Source organism: Megalops cyprinoides, chromosome 25 (genome assembly GCF_013368585.1).
Source record: "Megalops cyprinoides isolate fMegCyp1 chromosome 25, fMegCyp1.pri, whole genome shotgun sequence".
Lineage (NCBI taxonomy): Eukaryota > Metazoa > Chordata > Actinopteri > Elopiformes > Megalopidae > Megalops > Megalops cyprinoides.
This window is the reverse complement of record NC_050607.1, coordinates 7,114,042-7,133,754: the sequence shown is the minus strand read 5'-3', so window position 1 is coordinate 7,133,754 and position 19,713 is coordinate 7,114,042. Positions and strand designations below refer to the sequence as shown.

The following is a 19,713-nucleotide window of genomic DNA, read 5'->3' as shown; positions in this document are numbered from 1 at the left end:
AGCTTTGTTTTTCCTGTGTGCGTGTGCAAGTGCGTGTGCGCGTGCGTATGTGTGTGTGTGTGTGTTTGCGCGCGTGTGTGTATGCGTGCGGTTGCTGCACTGGGAAGGTTCATGCCTGACATTGATTGCATATAGCTGGGAAGTGGATTGGAAGTATTCCAAGGGTTTCCAGTGTTCCCTGTGATGAAATATACATAACCGAACATACTGTAAGGTGCTGCAGACATGTTATGTATAATGGTGACAAGCAGATAAGTTAGTGTCATTCTGCTGTTTCCCTCCCCACAGACAAAAAGCAGGACGGGTCGTCTGAGAACCGCAAAAAGGGTGAGTCACCTGGTCTGTGCAGCGTGGCGTTATGGATTTGCTTAGATGTGTATTTGCATAGCTTCCCTTCTCCCACATGCCCACAGACACAGCCGGCTGTTTACTGAACCACTTCAGTTCAGGTTATCTGGCTTAGAAAGCCCTTTGTTTCAGGAGACGGCAGGAGAGAGTAGTTTTGACACTCCCTATAACTGTTGAGGGCTGTTGGATGGATTTGCGGCAAGGAGATGCTGCTTGTCAAAAACATTGTTAAAAAAAAAATAGTATATTTGCACGCTGGATTTCAAAGGGTGCTTGGATTATTGGTCCAGAGCAGTGTCCCACCCAGCAGTCTCCACCCTCTGGTGATGTCACTTCCTTCACCACTCTTAATCACGGGGCCTCCTGTAGTGCTGTGTGTCACCAGTATGGACATATGTGGTCCTATAAATTGTGTATCTCTGTATGTTCATATAGGCCCAATAGCCCACTGTGTTCCTGTAACCCTTACAGCCCTATGTGGGCCTGTAGCCTGTATAGAGTTGCTTGTGTGGTCCTTTGTGAGGGGCAGGTGCTCATGAATCCAGTTATGGTGATTAGCGTGGAGGAGATTCAAACTCTCTTAACAACCCTGGGAGAATGCAGCTGCTTGACTCTTTCCTGTTATTTTCTAATGGGCTCCTGCACTCAGCTACTGGAGCTCAGATGTGTAGGTTGTGAAGGGTGTAGGTCAGGTGTGCTCAGGTACACAGCATGTGTGAGAGGTGTAGCTCCGGTAAACTCGGGTACACAGGAGGTGTAGAAGTTGTAACTCAGGTACACTGGCTGTGTGAGATGTGTAGCACAGGTAGACTCAGGTACACGGCGTGTGTGAGGTATGGCTCAGATATACAGTGTGTGTGAGATGTGGCTTAGATGCACAGCGTGTGTGAAGGGGGTATAGTTCAGACACACAGGGTGTGTGAGAGGTGTTGCTCAGGTAAACTGGGGTACACAGCGTGTGTGAAGGAGGTATAGCTCAGACACACAGCGGTGTACCTGAGAGATTGAGCGAAGGAGTTTGATTCCGGCCGCTACCGGCGATCTGGGCGGGCGTTTGAGTGACAGAATGTGCGCTTATCCCCGCGGCCCTCGCCCAGCGGGAGTCTGGCAGGAGCGAGCACTAATCCATCCGGCTGGGCTTACAGGCCCCTGCGCAAAGCACACAGCGGCGACTCCACGGCCCAGTGCATGATGGGCCGGCGGCAGTGGAGGAAGTGAGTAACAGGGAGCGTGACAGTGCAGCGGGCTGGAGGGGAATCCGTACACGTGGGCCCGCGCGGGGTCACAGCCCGGCCAGCGGAGGAGATGTGGTCACCCACACACCGGCAGCTGTCCACCCTCAGGGGGGTCAAAGCAGGCAGCAGCTTACAGGAGCACCAGTGGCCACTACCGCCAGCCATGAATGTGACAGATAAATGAGAACATTTGGCTTATCTTAGCGCTTTGTGTCATGTACAGTGATGGACACGAGGTCTTTTAAGAATAATGTTCACACGCGTCACTTCAACAATAATTAAAACTGACATGCTGCCCCTTTCCTTATAGTAACATAAGCAACATTACAACAAAATGATGTAGTGATAGATAAAGCACAGGTAGTAATTTCCTCTCTAGTGTTTTGTTGGGAGTATTTCCTGTTTTGGTCATTTTAGTGTGGATTTGTTAGTAGAGTGGTTTTGCCCACACATTATTCGTTTGTTAGAAATGTGGAGATTGTCAGTTAGCGTAAGTGTGGTAGGAAAACTGACATCAAGGGAGTCCAACTGTACCATTAGCAGCTGCCGGCCATCTCCTCACTGTTAGCATTAGCTTTTGCCTCCCTTTTCCTCAGTGTTGGCTTTAGCATCTTGCCTCCTAAGCACTAAGAAACTGCCTCTGCATCTCCACCTCTGGCGCTGGCATTAGAATCTGTCTCTGCTCTCTCCAGCTAAAGCCCAGGACGGCGTGGCAGTGGAGATGCAGCCTCTGAACAGCGAGGACGCAGGCGACGCAGAAAAGAAGAAGGCCAACTTGCCAAAGAAAGAGAAGTCAGTTCTGCAGGGGAAGCTGACGAAACTAGCAGTCCAGATCGGCAAAGCAGGTGGGTGAGGATCCGCAGACCCGTCCTGCTGCCTGGTGTTTCCCACAGCGGCAGCATGAATGATTTTATTTTACATTATTACATTAAATTACATTGTTGTCATTTGGCAGATGCTCTCAGATGATCAAGAGTGACTTACAGCTTTTATCCATTTATACAGCTGGATAATTAACAGGGCATTTCTGGGTTAAGTACCTTGCCCAAGGGTACAACAGCAGCGCCCTAGCCATGGAATCGAACTGGCAGCCTTTAGGTTACAAGCTAATGGGGCGGCAGTCTAGCATAGTGGTAAAGGAGCAGGACTCATAGCTGAACCAGGTTGCAGGTTTGATTCCCTGCTGCGGCACTGCTGCTGTACCCTTGGGCAAGGTACTTAACCCCCAGTTGCCTCAGTAAATATCCAGCGGTATTAATGGATAACATTTATACAGCTGGATTTAAAAAAAAAAAAAAAACTGTAACGGATGTAAGTCACCCCAGATAAGAGGCTCTGCTAAATGCTAATATTGTACTAATGTACAAGCCCTGCTCCTTAGCACTGCGCCGCAGCTCCGGGGGGCTGATGCCTTCTCCATTAGGCCATTGGCTCTGTCTGTTTTGTGCTTCTTCTGGTCCTGTTTTTGTCCTTATCCCCTCTGTGTCTCTGTCCTGCGTCCAGGCCTGGTGATGTCGGCCATCACGGTCATAATACTGGTGGTGCTGTTCGTGGCGGACACCTTCTGGATCCAGGGCCTGCCATGGGTGAAAGACTGCACCCCCATCTACGTCCAGTTCTTCGTCAAGTTCTTCATCATCGGCGTCACCGTGCTGGTGGTGGCCGTGCCGGAGGGCCTGCCGCTGGCTGTCACCATTTCTCTGGCGTACTCCGTTAAAGTAGGTGACTCTGTCCTCGCCCCGTCCTTGAGTGAACCCCTGATCCTGATGCCTTTATGTGGTGCCTCTCACTCCCAATCCTAATTAACAATTAATCTTCAAGTTCAGGAGTGGCTAGTTTTCTTGGTACTCATTTTTTTTTTTTTTTTTTCCTCTTCCTGCAGAAAATGATGAAAGACAACAACCTGGTGAGGCACCTGGACGCCTGTGAGACCATGGGCAACGCCACGGCCATCTGCTCCGACAAGACGGGCACGCTGACCATGAACAGGATGACGGTGGTGCAGGCGTACGTGGGCGAGAAGCACTACCGCAAGGTCCCGGAGCCAGAGCTGATCCCCGGCAGCACCATGGACCTGCTGATCTTGGGGATCAGTGTCAACTCCGCCTACACCACCAAGATCATGGTGAGCAGAAGATCAGGATTCGGTCCTGATGTCTGAATGTGGAGAGAAATTATTACATTACATTCATGTAGCATTCGTTTAGGGGGCGAGCGGTAAGGAGCAGGACTTGTAACCTAAAGGTTGCCGGTTCAGTTCCCCGCTGGGGCGTTGCTGCTGTACCCTCAGGCAAGGTACTTAACTCAAAACTGTCTCAGTAAATATCTAGTTGTGTATATATGGGTAACGTATAAATTGTAACCTATGTACGTCGTTCTGGATAACAACGTTGACTGAATGCCAATAATGTAATGTTAGCAGATGCTCTTATCCAGAGCAACTTCCAGCACAAAGGAACAGAAGTGTGTCCATTCAATTTGAATGAGCAACAGTATCAGACCAGGCTAACAGCACTACCAGAGTAGTGAGTGTGGACAGAGCCCTGTTCACCCGAGTGACCAGTCCAGACAGCCATTGTGTCTGAGAGGAGCGACCCCGTCAGGACAAGACAGTCGGGTGCCCCATGGTTGCAGAGCGTAGCACATATGGTACATGGATGGTACAGACGGTTTGAAAACCGGTTGTAGGTACAAGGGGCTGTCCCATTCACTGTCCTGTATGCCAGAAGCAAGGGTTTGATGCGAACGATAACAGGAAGGCAGTGCAGTGAGGTGAGCAGGGGTGTGACTTGTCTACAACGTCCCTAAATGTAGACAAGTCGTGCGACTGGATTCTGGATTAGTTGCAGGCGCAGGCAGGGAGACAAGCGAGGAGGGAGTTAGTATAGTCCGGGCGTGAGAGGACCAGGCCTGAGCTAGGAGCAGTGTAGAATGTAGTGAGGTCGGGGCGGACTCTTCAGGTGTACAAAAAGAATCATAAATAAACAGGAGTAAAACGGTCTGCTCCACTGCAGTCTTCCCTTCAGCTGTGTGGTCTGACGGGGTGTCTTCTGTGCCCGTCTGCAGTCTCCGGAGAAGGAGGGGGGGCTGCCGAGGCAGGTGGGGAACAAGACTGAATGTGCCTTGCTGGGCTTCGCCCTGGACCTGAAGAGGGACTACCAGGCCATCCGCAACGAGATCCCCGAGGAGAAGCTGTACAAGGTCTACACCTTCAACTCGGTCAGGAAGTCCATGAGCACGGTGCTGAAGAACGCTGACGGCAGCTACCGCATGTTCAGCAAGGGGGCCTCCGAGATCCTCCTCAAGAAGTAATCGCACACACACAACCAAGCCTCTGTTGAATCAGAGATTGTTTTGTAGCTGTGCATTGATGTTTAGATGTTATGCTTGAATTGCACTATGAAGCACTTTGGGCTGCAGTTGCATTGTATGACAGCTGCTTTACAAATGTATTTTTTTGATGATGATGGGGCCAAGCACCTTTTGTCATTGTTCCAATTCCGCTTTGACCAGACTGAGTGTTCAGACTCTGTTCGTGGCCGCTCATCCGTTTCAAGTAAATTCCCTGAAAGCACCAAACTGCTGATGTATCTGTGCCTTTTAAAAAGCCTGGCGCTCCTCCCTGCCCCCCTTTGCCCCCCCCCCCCCCTGCAGGTGCTGTAGGATTCTGACGGCGAGCGGTGAGCCGAAGGTGTTCCGGCCGCGGGACCGGGACGACATGGTGAAGAAGGTAATCGAGCCCATGGCGTCGGAGGGGCTGCGGACCATCTGCCTGGCCTACAGGGACTTCCCCGCCTCCGAGGGCGAGCCCGACTGGGACAACGAGACGGGCATCCTCACCGGCCTCACCTGCATCTGCGTGGTGGGCATCGAGGACCCTGTCCGGCCGGAGGTGAGGGGACGGACGCATCCTCACCCTGTCCCTTACACACTGCCACATTCTCCCTGTCCCTACACACTGTCCCTTACACACTGCCACATACACCCTGTGCCTTAAACGCTGCCCATACCCTGTCCCTTACACACACACATACACACACACCCTGTCCCTTACACACTGCCACATGCACCCTGTCCCTTATATACTGGTACATACACCCTGTCTGTACACCCTGTCCTCAAACTGCATAGACATACACTAGTCTTCCTTCAAGAGGGTTTAAACAGCTGGTACCCAAATGCTAATCTGATTTCACACCGCATATAAAGCAGTGCCTTTTATTAATTTCAGTCCCTTAAATGAATTACTAAGACAGGCAGGTGTTCAGCTTTATGATTAAGAGTACATTGGTTTTCTGCTCGGGCCTGGAACAATTAATTGAACAACGCATACAGTTGAAGTGAGACAGCTTCACCTGTTCGCTGGTCTCTGCTTTCCTGTCTGTAGAGTATAAGAGGCCCTCTCTCTTCACAGGGAGAGGTCCTACAGATCCCCACAAGTGGGAAAATCTACCAGCAGTAAAGACTTGGCTGTTAGCTCCTGACACACAAGCAATTGCATTTTACATTGGTGGGGAAAAAAGGAATAATGCAAAAAACAAGTGGTTGATATTTAGAAATGTATAACAATGGAATAAAGATGTAAAATACTTAAAGTAGTTTAGTATAAAGTTTACTTAAAGTTTGGACACACTTACTCATAGAAGGGGTTTTCTTTAATTTTACTCTTTTCTACATCAAAACTATGAAATAACGCTAATGCAATTATACAGTGACCAAAAAAAAAAAATGTTTAAAAAAATCTAAGCTATCTTATATTAGATTCTTCGAAGTAGCCAAAAAATATTTTTTTAAATAAAATAATAATAAATAATAAATAAATATAGAATACGTTTTTTTTCTGGAAAGAAATTCATACATCTGCATCAACTTCAATATTTACATTTATCTAAGAGACAAATTTCGAGCATTTAAGCAGAAGATGAGAATGTGTTTGAATGCATGTTTCCTGTGTGTTAACCAGATGGTGCTGGTCATTCGGCACAGTGCGGAGCTCCAGCAGAGCGCAGTAACAAAGCATTATTGTGCTGCGAGTTCCTCCAGGCACGGATGTTAAAGAAAACGATGCAAATGGGCTATCTGTGCCTGCTCCTGTCCTGGACCGATGGTAGGGGTGGCGGTGAGCTGCTCTGATTGGTCCAGCAGCAGGAGCAGAGCGTTCTGCTGACCCGCGGCTCTCGGGGTCTCTCTGGCCAGGTTCCCGACGCCATCCGCAAGTGCCAGCGGGCGGGCATCACGGTGCGCATGGTGACCGGGGACAACATCAACACGGCGCGTGCCATCGCCACCAAGTGCGGCATCCTGCAGCCCGGCGACGACTTCCTCTGCCTGGAGGGCAAGGAGTTCAACCGCAGGATCCGCAACGAGAAGGGAGAGGTCAGAGCCCGGGGGGGGGCACGTGCTGATCTGAGTCCAGCTGTGATCTCAGACCTGCCACGGGGAAATAACGGGACACGCTGATCTCAGTCCAGCTGTGGGAATACACTGGCACACACTGATCTCGGACAAGCTGTGATCTCAGCCTTGCCACGGGAACGTAACGGGGACACACTGATCTGTGTTCTGTGTTGTGTGTTCTCAGACCCGTCATGGAAATGTATTGGTACGCACTGATCTCAGACCAGCCGTGGGGATAACGGACTCTCTCTTTTCAGATCGAACAGGAGCGCATCGATAAGATCTGGCCCAAGCTGCGCGTCCTGGCAAGATCCTCTCCCACCGACAAGCACACACTAGTAAAAGGTACCCCAGCGTTTTGGTTTCAGCTGTTTTTTTACAGGCACTCTCAAACTCTGTTTTACAGTTTAACCAGAAGCACATCTCCCTGGCCATGGAAGACTGAGGCCCACAGTAGGCTCACTGTGATCTGCCATCCTCTGTAAAACACTGGCGAGTGTAAACCAATAGAAAGGCTTTGCTTATAGCCAGGCACTACGATTGGTCCAAATTACATCACGCCACTGCTGACGCATCGTAATCCCACCAACCTCATGCTCCCATCATTACGTTTCGTACACCTCATTAAAATATGAAACGCATGCAGGATCAGGCTTCTGGTGTGAAACGCAGAAACTCCGTACCTGAGACCATACAGAGCAGACTACTTGAGCCGAGCAGCCGAGTGGCGGGCAGCATCAGAATCAGTGCGGCAGCAGGGAGGCTGTGTTACCCTGCTGACTGGTGTCCCCGCCCCCTGCAGGGATAATCGATAGCACCATCGTGGAGCAGAGGCAGGTCGTCGCGGTGACGGGGGACGGGACCAACGACGGGCCAGCCTTGAAGAAAGCAGACGTGGGCTTTGCGATGGTAACTCATCGACACCTCTGAACGCAAGCTAGGGCTTCTGTTCTACAGCAAAATCATCAAAGCATGGGAGCTTTGAGTAAGAGGAGTCTTTTACAGGGCAGAGGAATCCACACCAGATCAGATGTGACGCCAATAGTTATAAGGCCGCTCAGTTGTGGCTTGATAAAGGCAGTCATTAAATTATAATTATTTTGCCCCCATAAACTTAATCATTTTCAACTTAAGTTGGGTAATACATCCACGTAGTGGAAGAATACGTTTTATTGTGTAATTCCTCATTTTCTCTTTAAACTTCCCAAAATTATGTTAGTTGATAAAGGAGGCAGTGTCTCTTTGGTTAAAAGAACTGACACATTGCATGCGAGTGTCATTTTTCTGCCTTTTAGTTGCACATTGCTGGGAATATGTCATTTTGCGGGGTGTGTCTGACAGTCAGCTGTGTTACAGGGTGTGTCTGACAGTCAGCTGTGTTACAGGGTGTGTCTGACAGTCAGCTGTGTTACAGGGCATCGCTGGCACGGATGTAGCAAAGGAAGCCTCTGACATCATCCTGACGGATGATAACTTCAGCAGCATCGTGAAGGCGGTGATGTGGGGGCGGAACGTGTACGACAGCATCTCCAAGTTCCTGCAGTTCCAGCTGACAGTGAATGTGGTGGCGGTGATCGTGGCCTTCACTGGAGCCTGCATCACGCAGGTCAGTCAGGAACACTGTAACACCACTGTACACAGCTGCCTGGAGTTCCCGTCACACCTCCGGGGCCTGCGTGTGTGCCCGTGCACGTGTGTGTGCATTCCCGTGTACGTGTGTTATGTTAGTGTGTACGTGTGTGTGCATTCCCGCGTATGTGTGTTATGTTAGTGTGTACGTGTGTGTGCATGCATTTATATTCCTGTGTATGCATGTGTGTGAATGCGTGCAGGGTGCTGCGTGTTTGTGAGTAACAGTGTAACTGTGCATGCGTGGGTGTGTGTGAATGGTGCAGTGTGCATGTTAGTCTGCGTGCAGGCGTGTGTGTGACGGTTTAAGCGCGTCTCTGTGCAGGACTCCCCTCTGAAAGCGGTGCAGATGCTGTGGGTGAACCTGATCATGGACACCTTCGCCTCGCTGGCCCTGGCCACCGAGCCTCCCACCGAGTCCCTGCTGCTGAGGAAGCCGTACGGCCGCAACAAGCCCCTCATCTCCCGCACCATGATGAAGAACATCCTGGGCCACGGCGTCTACCAGCTCACCATCATCTTCACCCTGCTGTTCGCCGGTAAGGACACGCAGCCTCAGAGCCAGGAATCTGCATGATACAGGTGTGTGCAGCTGCCTGTGTAAAACACCTGGGCTGACACGGCTACAGCACACAGGCTGGTCTGTTGGGCCATTCATTCACTATACATTCATTATTGTCATTTAGTAGACACTCTTACCCAGAGTGACTTGCACGTTGCAGTTTAATCCATTTATAAGGCTGGACATTTTCTGAGGCAGCTGTGGGTTAAGTATCTGGCCTGAGGGTACTGCAGCAGTGCAATTGGTTGCAAAAGTTGCTTCTTAGCACTGTGATACAGTGCTGCCCGAGTGCCCAGGGCCGGTGGTGGTGTGTGTTGAGTGAGATGTCCTGTTGACCTGTTGTAAGATGTTCTGTGTCCTTGTGTGGAGCACAGTGTTTAAACCCCTGTGAGGTGTTTGTATGCGTACCCATAGTTAGGCGTGTGGGCCTTACCAAGCCTAAACCGCTGATCGCCACACTGATGTGGCTGGGGTGTGGGCTGATATTGTGGACAGTGGTGTAAAGGATGAGGTGAACCACGGTGCTTTGTGCTGGGGTGGCCACAGGGGGGCGCAGTCACAGATAAAGCCCCTCTCCTCCCCCCACAGGAGAGCAGATTTTCGACATCGACAGTGGCAGGAACGCGCCCCTGCATGCACCCCCGTCCGAGCACTACACCATCGTCTTCAACACCTTCGTCATGATGCAGCTCTTCAACGAGATCAACGCCCGCAAGATCCACGGCGAGAGGAACGTCTTCGACGGCATCTTCAACAACCTCATCTTCTGCACCATCGTCTTCGGCACCTTCGTCATCCAGGTGGGCCGCAGCTTCCTCGTAAAGGCATCTGCTGACTACATTGCATTACATTACTTTAATTTAGAAGACTCTCTTATCCAGAGTGAGTTTCAGCACACACCTAGATAGAAGTGTATCCATTCAGGCTGAGTGAGCAGCAGTGTCAGACCAGGCTAACAGCACTCCCAGACCAGTGAGTGTGGGCATAACAATATGCAAGCCCTACCACAATTTAACTTGTGCGACCTGACTAGGCAGCTTAGAAACTTAGGGAAGCCGAGTACTCACGCTACCATTGGATTGCCACTGACTACAGTGGTGTTTCTAACCACCAGGCAGTGAAAGTGAGGGTGCTTCAGAGTGCCAGAGCGTGTTCATTGGAAGGCTGCAGGGAGTAAAAGTTTACGTGTTCTTGTGTGTTGCAGATTGTCATCGTTCAGTTTGGGGGCAAGCCGTTCAGCTGCGTGGGGCTGACCGTTGACCAGTGGCTGTGGTGCATATTCCTGGGCATGGGCTGTCTCCTCTGGGGCCAGGTAAGCACCTGCAATTCACCAACCCCCTGCAAAGAGCCAGAACTACAGGCCTGACTGAGCTATTGAGGTTAGAGCTGTTTGTGTGAAAATTGTGCAAGTCCGCCCCCTTGTGGTTAGATACGCTTTATGAAGTCCCCTTTCTGTCACTCAGAAGCGGTTGGCAGACTTAAGTGTTATTAAACTGATATTGACCCCAGAGTGAATCTTTGTCCAGCTGATATTAACCCCAGAGTGAATCTATGTCCCGCTGATATTAACTCCTTAGTGAATCTCTATCCGGCTGACGTTATCCGCAGAGAGTGAATCTCTGTCCGGTTGATGTTACCCGCAGAGTGTGTGTGTATTGGCTGAGCGTGTCTCTGCTGCAGGTGATCTCGTCCATCCCCACGAGCCGGCTGAAGTTCCTGAAGACAGCGGGCCACGGCACGCAGAAGGAGGAGATCCCGGACGAGGAGCTGGAGGACATGGACGACCTGGAGGAGATCGACCACGCGGAGCGGGAGCTGCGCCGCGGCCAGATCCTCTGGTTCCGAGGGCTCAACCGCATCCAGACTCAGGTGACGTCCCCTCGCCGGCGGCTCCTCTCCCTCCGGCCTCCTGCCGTCCCGAGGGCAGCGTCCGGCGCAGGGCCTCTCACGCAGGCGTCTGCAGTAGGCACCGGGGACACGACGAAACCGGTAGACCGGACGCTTCTGAGCTCGGGTCGAGTTGGCAGATGCATTCTGTGGCCACTTGGCTGCTCTGTCCGTGCCTCAGTGGGCCCGGGGCGCTCAGAAAGCTGCAGGCCTGGGGGTATTTGCTGGCATTTGCATTTGGGTTGGGTTGCTGTTTAGAAATTGCAGCTGTGCTCTCAGACTGTCTGCAGCATTGTTTTTTTCCAGCTTCACTTGATTTTGAGCTCAGGTGGCCATTCAGCAGACAGGTGTGACATCTGTGGGTATATGGTGTGACGGCATGAGAGGTGGAGTCAGATCAGTGCAGGGGATTAGCATTAGGGCATGGTGAGGGTTAGATCAGTGCAGGGGGTTAGCATTAGGGCATGGTGAGGGTTAGATCAGTGCAGGGGATTAGCATTAGGGCATGGTGAGGGTTAGATCAGTGCAGGGGGTTAGCATTAGGGCATGGTGAGGGTTAGATCAGTGCAGGGGGTTAGCATTAGGGCATGGTGAGGGTTAGATCACAGCAGGGGGTTAGCATTAGGGCATGGTGAGGGTTAGATCAGTGCAGGGGGTTAGCATTAGGGCATGGTGAGGGTTAGATCAGTGCAGGGGGTTAGCATTAGGGCATGGTGAGGGTTAGATCAGTGCAGGGGATTAGCATTAGGGCATGGTGAGGGTTAGATCAGTGCAGGGGGTTAGCATTAGGGCATGGTGAGGGTTAGATCAGTGCAGGGGGTTAGCATTAGGGCATGGTGAGGGTTAGATCACAGCAGGGGGTTAGCATTAGGGCATGGTGAGGGTTAGATCAGTGCAGGGGGTTAGCATTAGGGCATGGTGAGGGTTAGATCAGTGCAGGGGGTTAGCATTAGGGCATGGTGAGGGTTAGATCAGTGCAGGGGGTTAGCATTAGGGCATGGTGAGGGTTAGATCAGTGCAGGGGATTAGCATTAGGGCATGGTGAGGGTTAGATCAGTGCAGGGGGTTAGCATTAGGGCATGGTGAGGGTTAGATCAGTGCAGGGGGTTAGCATTAGGGCATGGTGAGGGTTAGATCAGTGCAGGGGGTTAGCATTAGGGCATGGTGAGGGTTAGATCAGTGCAGGGGGTTAGCATTAGGGCATGGTGAGGGTTAGATCAGTGCAGGGGGTTAAGGCGTTAGGACATGGTGAGGGTTAGATCAGTGCAGGGGGTTAGCATTAGGGCATGGTGAGGGTTAGATCAGTACAGGGGGTTAGCATTAGGACATGGTGAGGGTTAGATCAGTGCAGGGGGTTAGCATTAGGGCATGGTGAGGGTTAGATCAGTGCAGGGGGTTAGCATTAGGGCATGGTGAGGGTTAGATCAGTGCAGGGGGTTAGCATTAGGGCATGGTGAGGGTTAGATCAGTGCAGGGGGTTAGCATTAGGGCATGGTGAGGGTTAGATCAGTGCAGGGGGTTAGCATTAGGGCATGGTGAGGGTTAGATCAGTGCAGGGGGTTAGCGTTAGGGCATGGTGAGGGTTAGATCAGTGCAGGGGGTTAAGGCACTAAATTAGGGCATGGTCAGGGTGGGGTTATTGCTGTGGGTTATTGCTTAGGGCTTAGGTTGTGGTCAGGGGTAAGGCCAGTGTAGGGCATTAGGGTGTTAATGGTAACGCCAGTAGAGGGTGTTAGGGTGTGTGTAGGTTAAGATCAGTGCAGGGTGTTAGGGCGTGGTCAGGGTAAGGCCAGGGCAGGGTGTTAGGGCGTGGTCAGGGGGCCTCTCTCTCTCTGTGCTCTCCCTTGCTCTGTGTGGCCTCTCTCCTTCTGCTTCTCTCTCTCTCTCTCTCTCAGACAGCTCTCCCGCTCTGTGGTTCCTTGCAGATGGATGTAGTGAGCGCTTTCCAGAGCGGCGTTGCCTTTCAGGGGGCCGTCAGAAGGCAGGCCTCCAGCGCCAGCCAACAGCACGATGTAACCAATGTTTCTAGCCCTACACACGTAGCCCATCCTCCCGCCGCTGCACCCGCCCCCGCCAGCACTGCCGCTGCCACTGTGGGGTGTGAGTGCGTCTTCCTTCGCGCATGATACCAGCGTTCCCCGTCCCATGTGCACCCGCCTAACCTCTCTCATCCCCTCCTAACCTTCCTCTCTTCAAAGAGGGGGGGGAGAGACACATGGTCATTCTGCTTCCACACATAACCGGCGTGCTCATTTACACGTGGACTTTAACGAGGTTGCGCATCCTGCAGGTTTTTGTCGGCTGTGTGTGTGTGCGTGTGTGTGCGTGCGTGTGTGTGCGTGTGTGGCGGTGTTTGGGGTAAGACAGGCGCCCGTGTCTGCGCTGTCCACAGCCGCTGTGCTGTACCCCAGCACCCAGCTTCCACGGGCAGCTAACCGCATCAGTGGGAATTTTGAGTATACGCCCATGTTCACAGGATTCCAGAATTTTCTGGAGGCAAAAAATACTTTGTGCTTTGTAAAGATTTTTTTCCTTTCATCTTTCAAATGACCGTTCAGTGTGTGGCAGAGGAGCTCTACAGGGAATGATGTACGAGGCGATTGATCTAGTAGCTGCCTCCCGTCCCTCCTTGTGCTGGTAACTGAGGCACTGCGGATCTGGTTGTACACAGAGATATACAGTACTGCTGTTACTGCTCTCCCTAGTCTCCAAGAGCATACATTTCTACATTCATACACTGTCAACGTGATATCTGGGCTGTGCTACTGTTGGCATGTTATCCATGTTCTTCCACAGTTTGTTTCCTCCAGGTTGCTCTGCTGTCTTTTGTGATATCCGTGTCGTTCAGCTGTATTTGTGATATCTGCGTTCTGCCCTCACAGTGATATCCGTGCTCCTCTACAGACCGCCGTTCTGAATGTCCCAATTATGTTGTGTTCCACCCCGTTTTTAACCCATGACCACCCTTCTCTCTTAGGATCTCCAAGCTTTCCCATGTAGCCCCTTTTCTTTAGGGATCCTGTGCTCTCTGGTTGGACACCGGTTTCTCTGTACAGTACCAGTCAAAAATATGGACACACCTGATTGAATGCATGTTTCTCATTATCTTAAAGACATTTTGAGCAAAAGGCTTATGCTTAAATGCTTGTCAAATTTGTTTCTTAGACAAATAAATAAAGAAAAACCCTTCTATGAGTAGGTGTGTCCAAACTTTTGACTGGTACTGTAGATGCTCAGTGCAGTGATTGTTCAGTGTGGTTACAGAGGTGACAGTGTCGGTCACACACACACTCCTTAGACACGTGTCATGGGCTATACTCAAAGCTGTCCCACTCTGGAGCTGGAGATGGTGCTGTTTCTGCATGGGCACGACTCCATTCAGCGTGTGACCTCACCGTGCTGCAAAGCTCAGGTCTGCTTGCTGTTTTTCCGTCGTCTTAACCAGCTGCCGGTCCCGACGGCGGAGGGCAGGGCGGGTAGCCCCTCGGGTGCGGCCTCCTCCCGCACCAGCCAGCTCGAACCGGACGCAACAGGATTGGCCGCCGTGTTGTCACCCGGTCCTTGTGCTGGCTGCGTCGTGCACGTTGCACCCGTCTGTCAGCTGGCTTAACATCCGTTTGAAGCGCAGACCGGACCGAAAGCCGCCGCCGAGGAGCGATGCTAATTTTGTGTTTATCCCCCCCTCCCTCCCTCCCTCCCACAGATCCGGGTGGTGAATGCCTTCCGCAGCAGCCTGTCCCCCTATGAGGGGCTTGAGAACCCTGAGTCACGCAGCTCCATTCACAACTTCATGACCCACCCGGAGTTCCGGATAGAGGACTCTGAGCCCCACATCCCCCTCATTGACGACACAGACGCCGAGGACGACGCGCCCACCAAGCGCAACTCCTCCCCTCCCCGCTCCCCCACGCCCACGCCCCCGCCCCCGCCGCCGGCCCTGGCCTCACCCTCGCCTCAGGCCCCGCCCTCGCCCCAGGCCCCGCCCTCACCCAACAAGAACAATAACGCCGTGGACGGCGGCGCCCGGCTCTTCCTGGATGTTGACAAGCGGGGCTCCCTCGTGCCCCCCGGGAGCCCCCTCCACAGCCTGGAGACGTCCCTCTGATCCCCCCCCCCCCCCCCCCCCACAGCGGCACTCTTCAGTACACACCCGCGTGTGATTGGTCACAGGGGAGGAGAGGGGTGGGGTTATGCCATCCTATTGGAGCCCAGTTTTTTTGTTTTTTTTTTTTTTATCTGCAGGCTGGAACGAGAGAAGGCGTCTGTCGGAATGCGGGCTTTGGTTTTGCTGTCCTTTTCGTTTTCTTTAACGTCCCTCCTGAGTGCTTGAGGGGGTGGGGTCGGGAGGGCTTTGTTTCAACCCTCCCTTCCCGAGTTTCAGTGTGCTAATTGGAGAAGGGGACGCGTACGAACCGAGACGCAGAAAGTGACCTGTTTTTGTATTTTAACAAGGAGGGAGGAGCCCTGCGTTGGCAAGAGTCGTCCCTCAGGATCGGGGGAGTGGATCCCTCTCTCGCCCCCTCGCTCCTTCAGACACTTTAACTTCTGCTCTACTGGCTGTTAATATTTTTTGGAATTATTTATGTTCTCAGAAAAGCAGGTCTGTTTACATGGTTTGTAGATACTTTTTTTCTCTTGCATTTTTAGGTGAAAACGCTTCCTGACGTTTCGAGAGCGGGGGCAAAAATGGAATAAAAGAACACTGCTGTATTTTCAGGAACAAAAAGGGTGTTTCTACTGAAACTGAACTATTTTTGCCTGCAGCCTTTATTTGTGGAAGAATTTGTAGATAAATAGCTCCTTATAGCCAAATAGGTAACACTAAGGCTTGTTTAGCAACGAGCAGAGAGGTGTTGTAGTAGGTTTGGGGAAAGGGGACGACACTCCACTTACACCTCGAAACATTTCCTTCTTCATTGCTTCAGAACATTGTCAGTTCAGTTCAGTTATGTTTGTGGCATTATCAGGAGACTCGAGGAGTTCCCTGTGTCTCACGTTGCAGTGGAGGGACTTAAACCAGAACAAGTAAACACAGTGATGCAAACTGGAGCCCACCAATGGAGACACTGCTGTGAAAGGGAGGGACTCAGGTGACCATCTCTCAGCCAATCAGGTGGTGATCTTTTTTTTTCTCCTACATTAAGAATTGAAAAAGGCGTCTTCGGGGGAGTGGCTGAGCGTTCACCAAGCGGCGTTGGTCCCTGCCAGTGCAGTGCTTTCTCTTTTGTTTACTGGGGCAGAGATGGGGGGTGGAGTTATCATTTTTAACCCCAGAAGAGAAAATGTCCTAACCTCATACTTTATCTCTTGTGAGCACAGCTGTATGTCGCCTTGGTCAAAAAGCGAGCGGATGTTGTTTTTCGGTTTGTATTTGGGCTTTATGTTTAGTAAAACCAAATGCTTCCATTGACATGTCATATTTTGAAAATCAACAGTACAGAAAAAGCTGTTTTCTTTCTCTGCTGATAAACTGGAAACACTAAAGGGTTTGAACAGTTTTTACAGAAGAAAAATATGGGTTATACACTGGCATTGCTGCACAGGGTACTTTACTTAAAACCTCCCGTGTGGAAACTTTGATACAATGAAAACCTAGCTTTGTATTTATTACGTTTTTATGAAAAAAAAAAATGCAGCTGTTGACCTGCTGTCTTGCAGAACCACAGTTTTGAGTTTCAGCACAAGCTACGTGGGTGGGGGGGGGAGGCTCTTTGTGGTTCTGCTGGGAATATTCTTCTCAGGGTGGCTGATAACTGATTCTGATTTTATAAGCCTGCTGTGAAAACTACTACCAGGGTTTTTAGGCGTTCTCACCATTGCGGGTTGCATTTGGCTTTGGCAGGCCGGGCTGGTTTCGCCTCCCACTCGCCCTCCGGTAAACATAAAACAGACATTAAACGGAGGTATTGGGGGGGTGGTTGGGTGGTGTGGAAAAAGGAAGGAGACCAGGCCGGCACTCTCAGCCCCGCCACAAATTTAGCCTGGAATTCAATTGTGTTCCTTCTGTTTTACAAAGGAGAAGAGGCTTGAGTTTGCAAACGGAGAAGTGAAGGCGAGTTATAATCCATACAAACATTATTCATCGGCTTCTTCCTGTGAGGGGAAAGAATGTCTGTCCATCTGTTTTATGGATTTTTTTTTTTTATCTTAATATTTGGAAATAAAGTACTTCATGTCTGTTTATCTTGGGCAATGTAAATGGTTATTGTGATTCGATTTACATTTGAAACTGGTCAAGTAATGTGTATGGTTTTTAAAAATAAAAAAATGAGTATTTAGCCTACTCTTAGGGCTATTTTGCCTTCATTGTATGGACTCTGAGTAGTGTTCCAACATCTAGGGAAAAACCGGCATTATTAACCTTGATCAACAGTCATACCAGGCTTTGGCCAGAAGATGGCAGCACATAGCCACAGAGGAAACGGTGTTAAGACTTGCAACACAGGGATGGTATAATGCAATAAATGACAGAATGTGTGTTTCAGTTTAGGCCACATTATCAAAGAGATCTCCAAATGAACACTGCTCAGTATTTCCCTAATTTTTTTTCTTGTAAGTTGGTCATGTCGTTGATCATTTTACCATCTTAACACAGTACGTACATGCCAAATTAGGGAGAATATCAATAAAAGACACGGCCATACCATCAAAGTGATGGTAAGGATGCAAAATCAAGAGCTGCCATGAGCAGATGTGGATATGGAAAATGGTTATGAATATGGAGACACAGGTAAGTCAGAATGGTTCAAGAGTGACAATATTGGAGCACCATAGAATTTGCAACAGTGTTGTGTGTGAAGCAAAGCAAACAAGATAATATCCAAAGTTGGACATTTATTGCATGTTTATGTAAGTTACTGACAGAAATCAGATGTCAATTAAGTGTTGGTTTCACAAACCAGTAATGCACATTGTTTCCAGTTCAGGAGTTTGTGTTATACTGCGTTTCAAAAATACATGAATAATAGTATGTTTGCCATCCTCACCATCCCCCACACCACACCGCTCTCGCTCTGCCTCCCGTTTTGGACACCTCACTGGACCGTGTCAGACCCTTCCCTGTCTTCATCCTATGGGTCTGTCATCCTGTCCATCAGCCCCCTCTTGGTCTTGCTACACCCTCCACTCTCTCCCTCTAAGTCCTGCGCTGGCCTCAGCTCTCTACTGCCCTCCACCCCCTGTTAAAACCTCTAGCCCTCTAGCTCCTACTATGTCCTCAGCTCTCTACTGGCCACTATTACTGTCAAAACTAATGAGAGGGCCTTACAGGGTTTGAACCCAGGACCTGTTGTTTGGCAGTCTAGCATTCTGTCTCTGTCCCACCTGAGAGATGTAACATGCAGCTAAGTGAACTAACCTTCTTTCGTGTCATCATCTAGCATGTTTTAAACAAAAAATGTGAGGATTGAACCCAGGACCCACCTGAGAGACGCGAGCGTTGGAGTTCCGATAGCCTTCTTCCGTATCATTTACCACGTGTAAAACAAAAGAAAGTGACAAGATCAGTGGAAACAAGGACAGATGAGCGGCAAGTCAGAACTCCAGCGGCTGACAGGTGGCGCTGAGGCCTTAGCCGCGTGGGTTTGGCGCGTGAGCTTTGTGGTTCAAGCCCCTGTTGTTCTCTGCTCTTTGCTGGTCGTCGTTTGTTTTCCAGTCGTTCTCGCAGTTTTATAACTGAGGTCGAAACTGAGCTAATTTAATGCAAAAGGCTGTCTCTTGTCTTTTTGTTCTGCTTTATTTCTAGATATATGAGCTTTAACTACTAAAAAAAAATACCACAGCCTGACCACAGTCACATGGTACAGTGGCAAGTTCACTGCCTTATAATCAGGCCCTGACCCCAGGCACCATGTTGCTTTTGTCTTGGTCGTGGTACATGCTGAGTTAGAAGGAGGAGAAAAGATAAAGGGCACCCATGTGTCTCTCAAGTGGTGCAGAGACAGAATGCCAGACTGCAAAGCAACAGGTCCTGGGTTCAAGCCCCGTAAGAGCCTTCTCGTTGCTTTTGATAGCCAAAGGAGGCTCCCAAACAGGCAGCAGAGGGCAGCAGAGGGCTCAGGTTGTAACAGGAGCTAGAGGCCAATAGAGAGCAGTAGAGTGCTGAGGTTGTAAGAGGGGGTAGAGGGCAGTAGAGAGCTGAAGCCACAGCAGGAGGTAGAGCGCAGTAAAGCGCTGAGGCTGTAACAGGGGGCAGAGGGCAGCAGAGAGCTGAGGCCACAGCAGGAGGTAGAGCGCAGTAAAGTGCTGAGGCTGTAACAGGGGGCAGAGGGCAGCAGAGAGCTGAGGCCAGCGCAGGACTTAGAAGGTGGCAGAGAGTTGAGGGTGTAGCAAGACCACGTAAGAGGAAGCAGATGGATGGGATGACAGATGGGATGAAGACAGGGAAGGGTCTGACCCGGCCCAGTGAGGTGTCCAGAACGGGAGGCAGAGGGTGAGGGTGAGGGTGAGGAAGGAGGAGATGGGGAGGGGGGAAGAGGCGAGGGTGAGGATGAGGAAGGAGAGAAATGACGAAGATGCAAAAAGCCACGCCCACTTTTTCGCTAGTTAGTTCCTCGTATTCAACTGTCTTAATTAAGTTCCTCGTGCGTCGCAACGCGACGCTGCTGCAGCGCGCAGCAAAATTTCAGCCGGCTCTCACGCCCGGCTGCATAACCC

The 19,713-nt window shown here is 50.7% G+C and overlaps 1 protein-coding gene across 5 annotated transcripts in view; it reads left to right on the top strand.

Moving 5' to 3' along the window:
* LOC118772205 (plasma membrane calcium-transporting ATPase 1-like) overlaps positions 1-15,264 on the top strand; it is a 38,517-nt gene extending 23,253 nt beyond the window's left edge. For 3 of the 5 annotated variants that reach the window (XM_036520508.1, XM_036520509.1, XM_036520510.1), the window contains exons 7-22: positions 289-327; positions 2,276-2,428; positions 3,087-3,301; positions 3,466-3,708; positions 4,650-4,891; positions 5,238-5,475; positions 6,780-6,959; positions 7,238-7,325; positions 7,783-7,889; positions 8,395-8,586; positions 8,935-9,148; positions 9,760-9,971; positions 10,376-10,483; positions 10,852-11,040; positions 12,984-13,070; positions 14,762-15,264. In XM_036520508.1, coding sequence (XP_036376401.1) covers positions 289-327; positions 2,276-2,428; positions 3,087-3,301; positions 3,466-3,708; positions 4,650-4,891; positions 5,238-5,475; positions 6,780-6,959; positions 7,238-7,325; positions 7,783-7,889; positions 8,395-8,586; positions 8,935-9,148; positions 9,760-9,971; positions 10,376-10,483; positions 10,852-11,040; positions 12,984-13,070; positions 14,762-15,163 — 2,909 coding nt within the window. In that variant the 3' untranslated portion in view covers positions 15,164-15,264. Of the gene's footprint in view, positions 1-288; positions 328-2,275; positions 2,429-3,086; positions 3,302-3,465; positions 3,709-4,649; positions 4,892-5,237; positions 5,476-6,779; positions 6,960-7,237; positions 7,326-7,782; positions 7,890-8,394; positions 8,587-8,934; positions 9,149-9,759; positions 9,972-10,375; positions 10,484-10,851; positions 11,041-12,983; positions 13,159-14,761 lie in introns of all 5 variants that reach the window. The other 2 variants (XM_036520512.1, XM_036520511.1) reach the window with 2 other exon arrangements.
* The last annotated feature ends 4,449 nt before the right edge of the window (positions 15,265-19,713 follow it).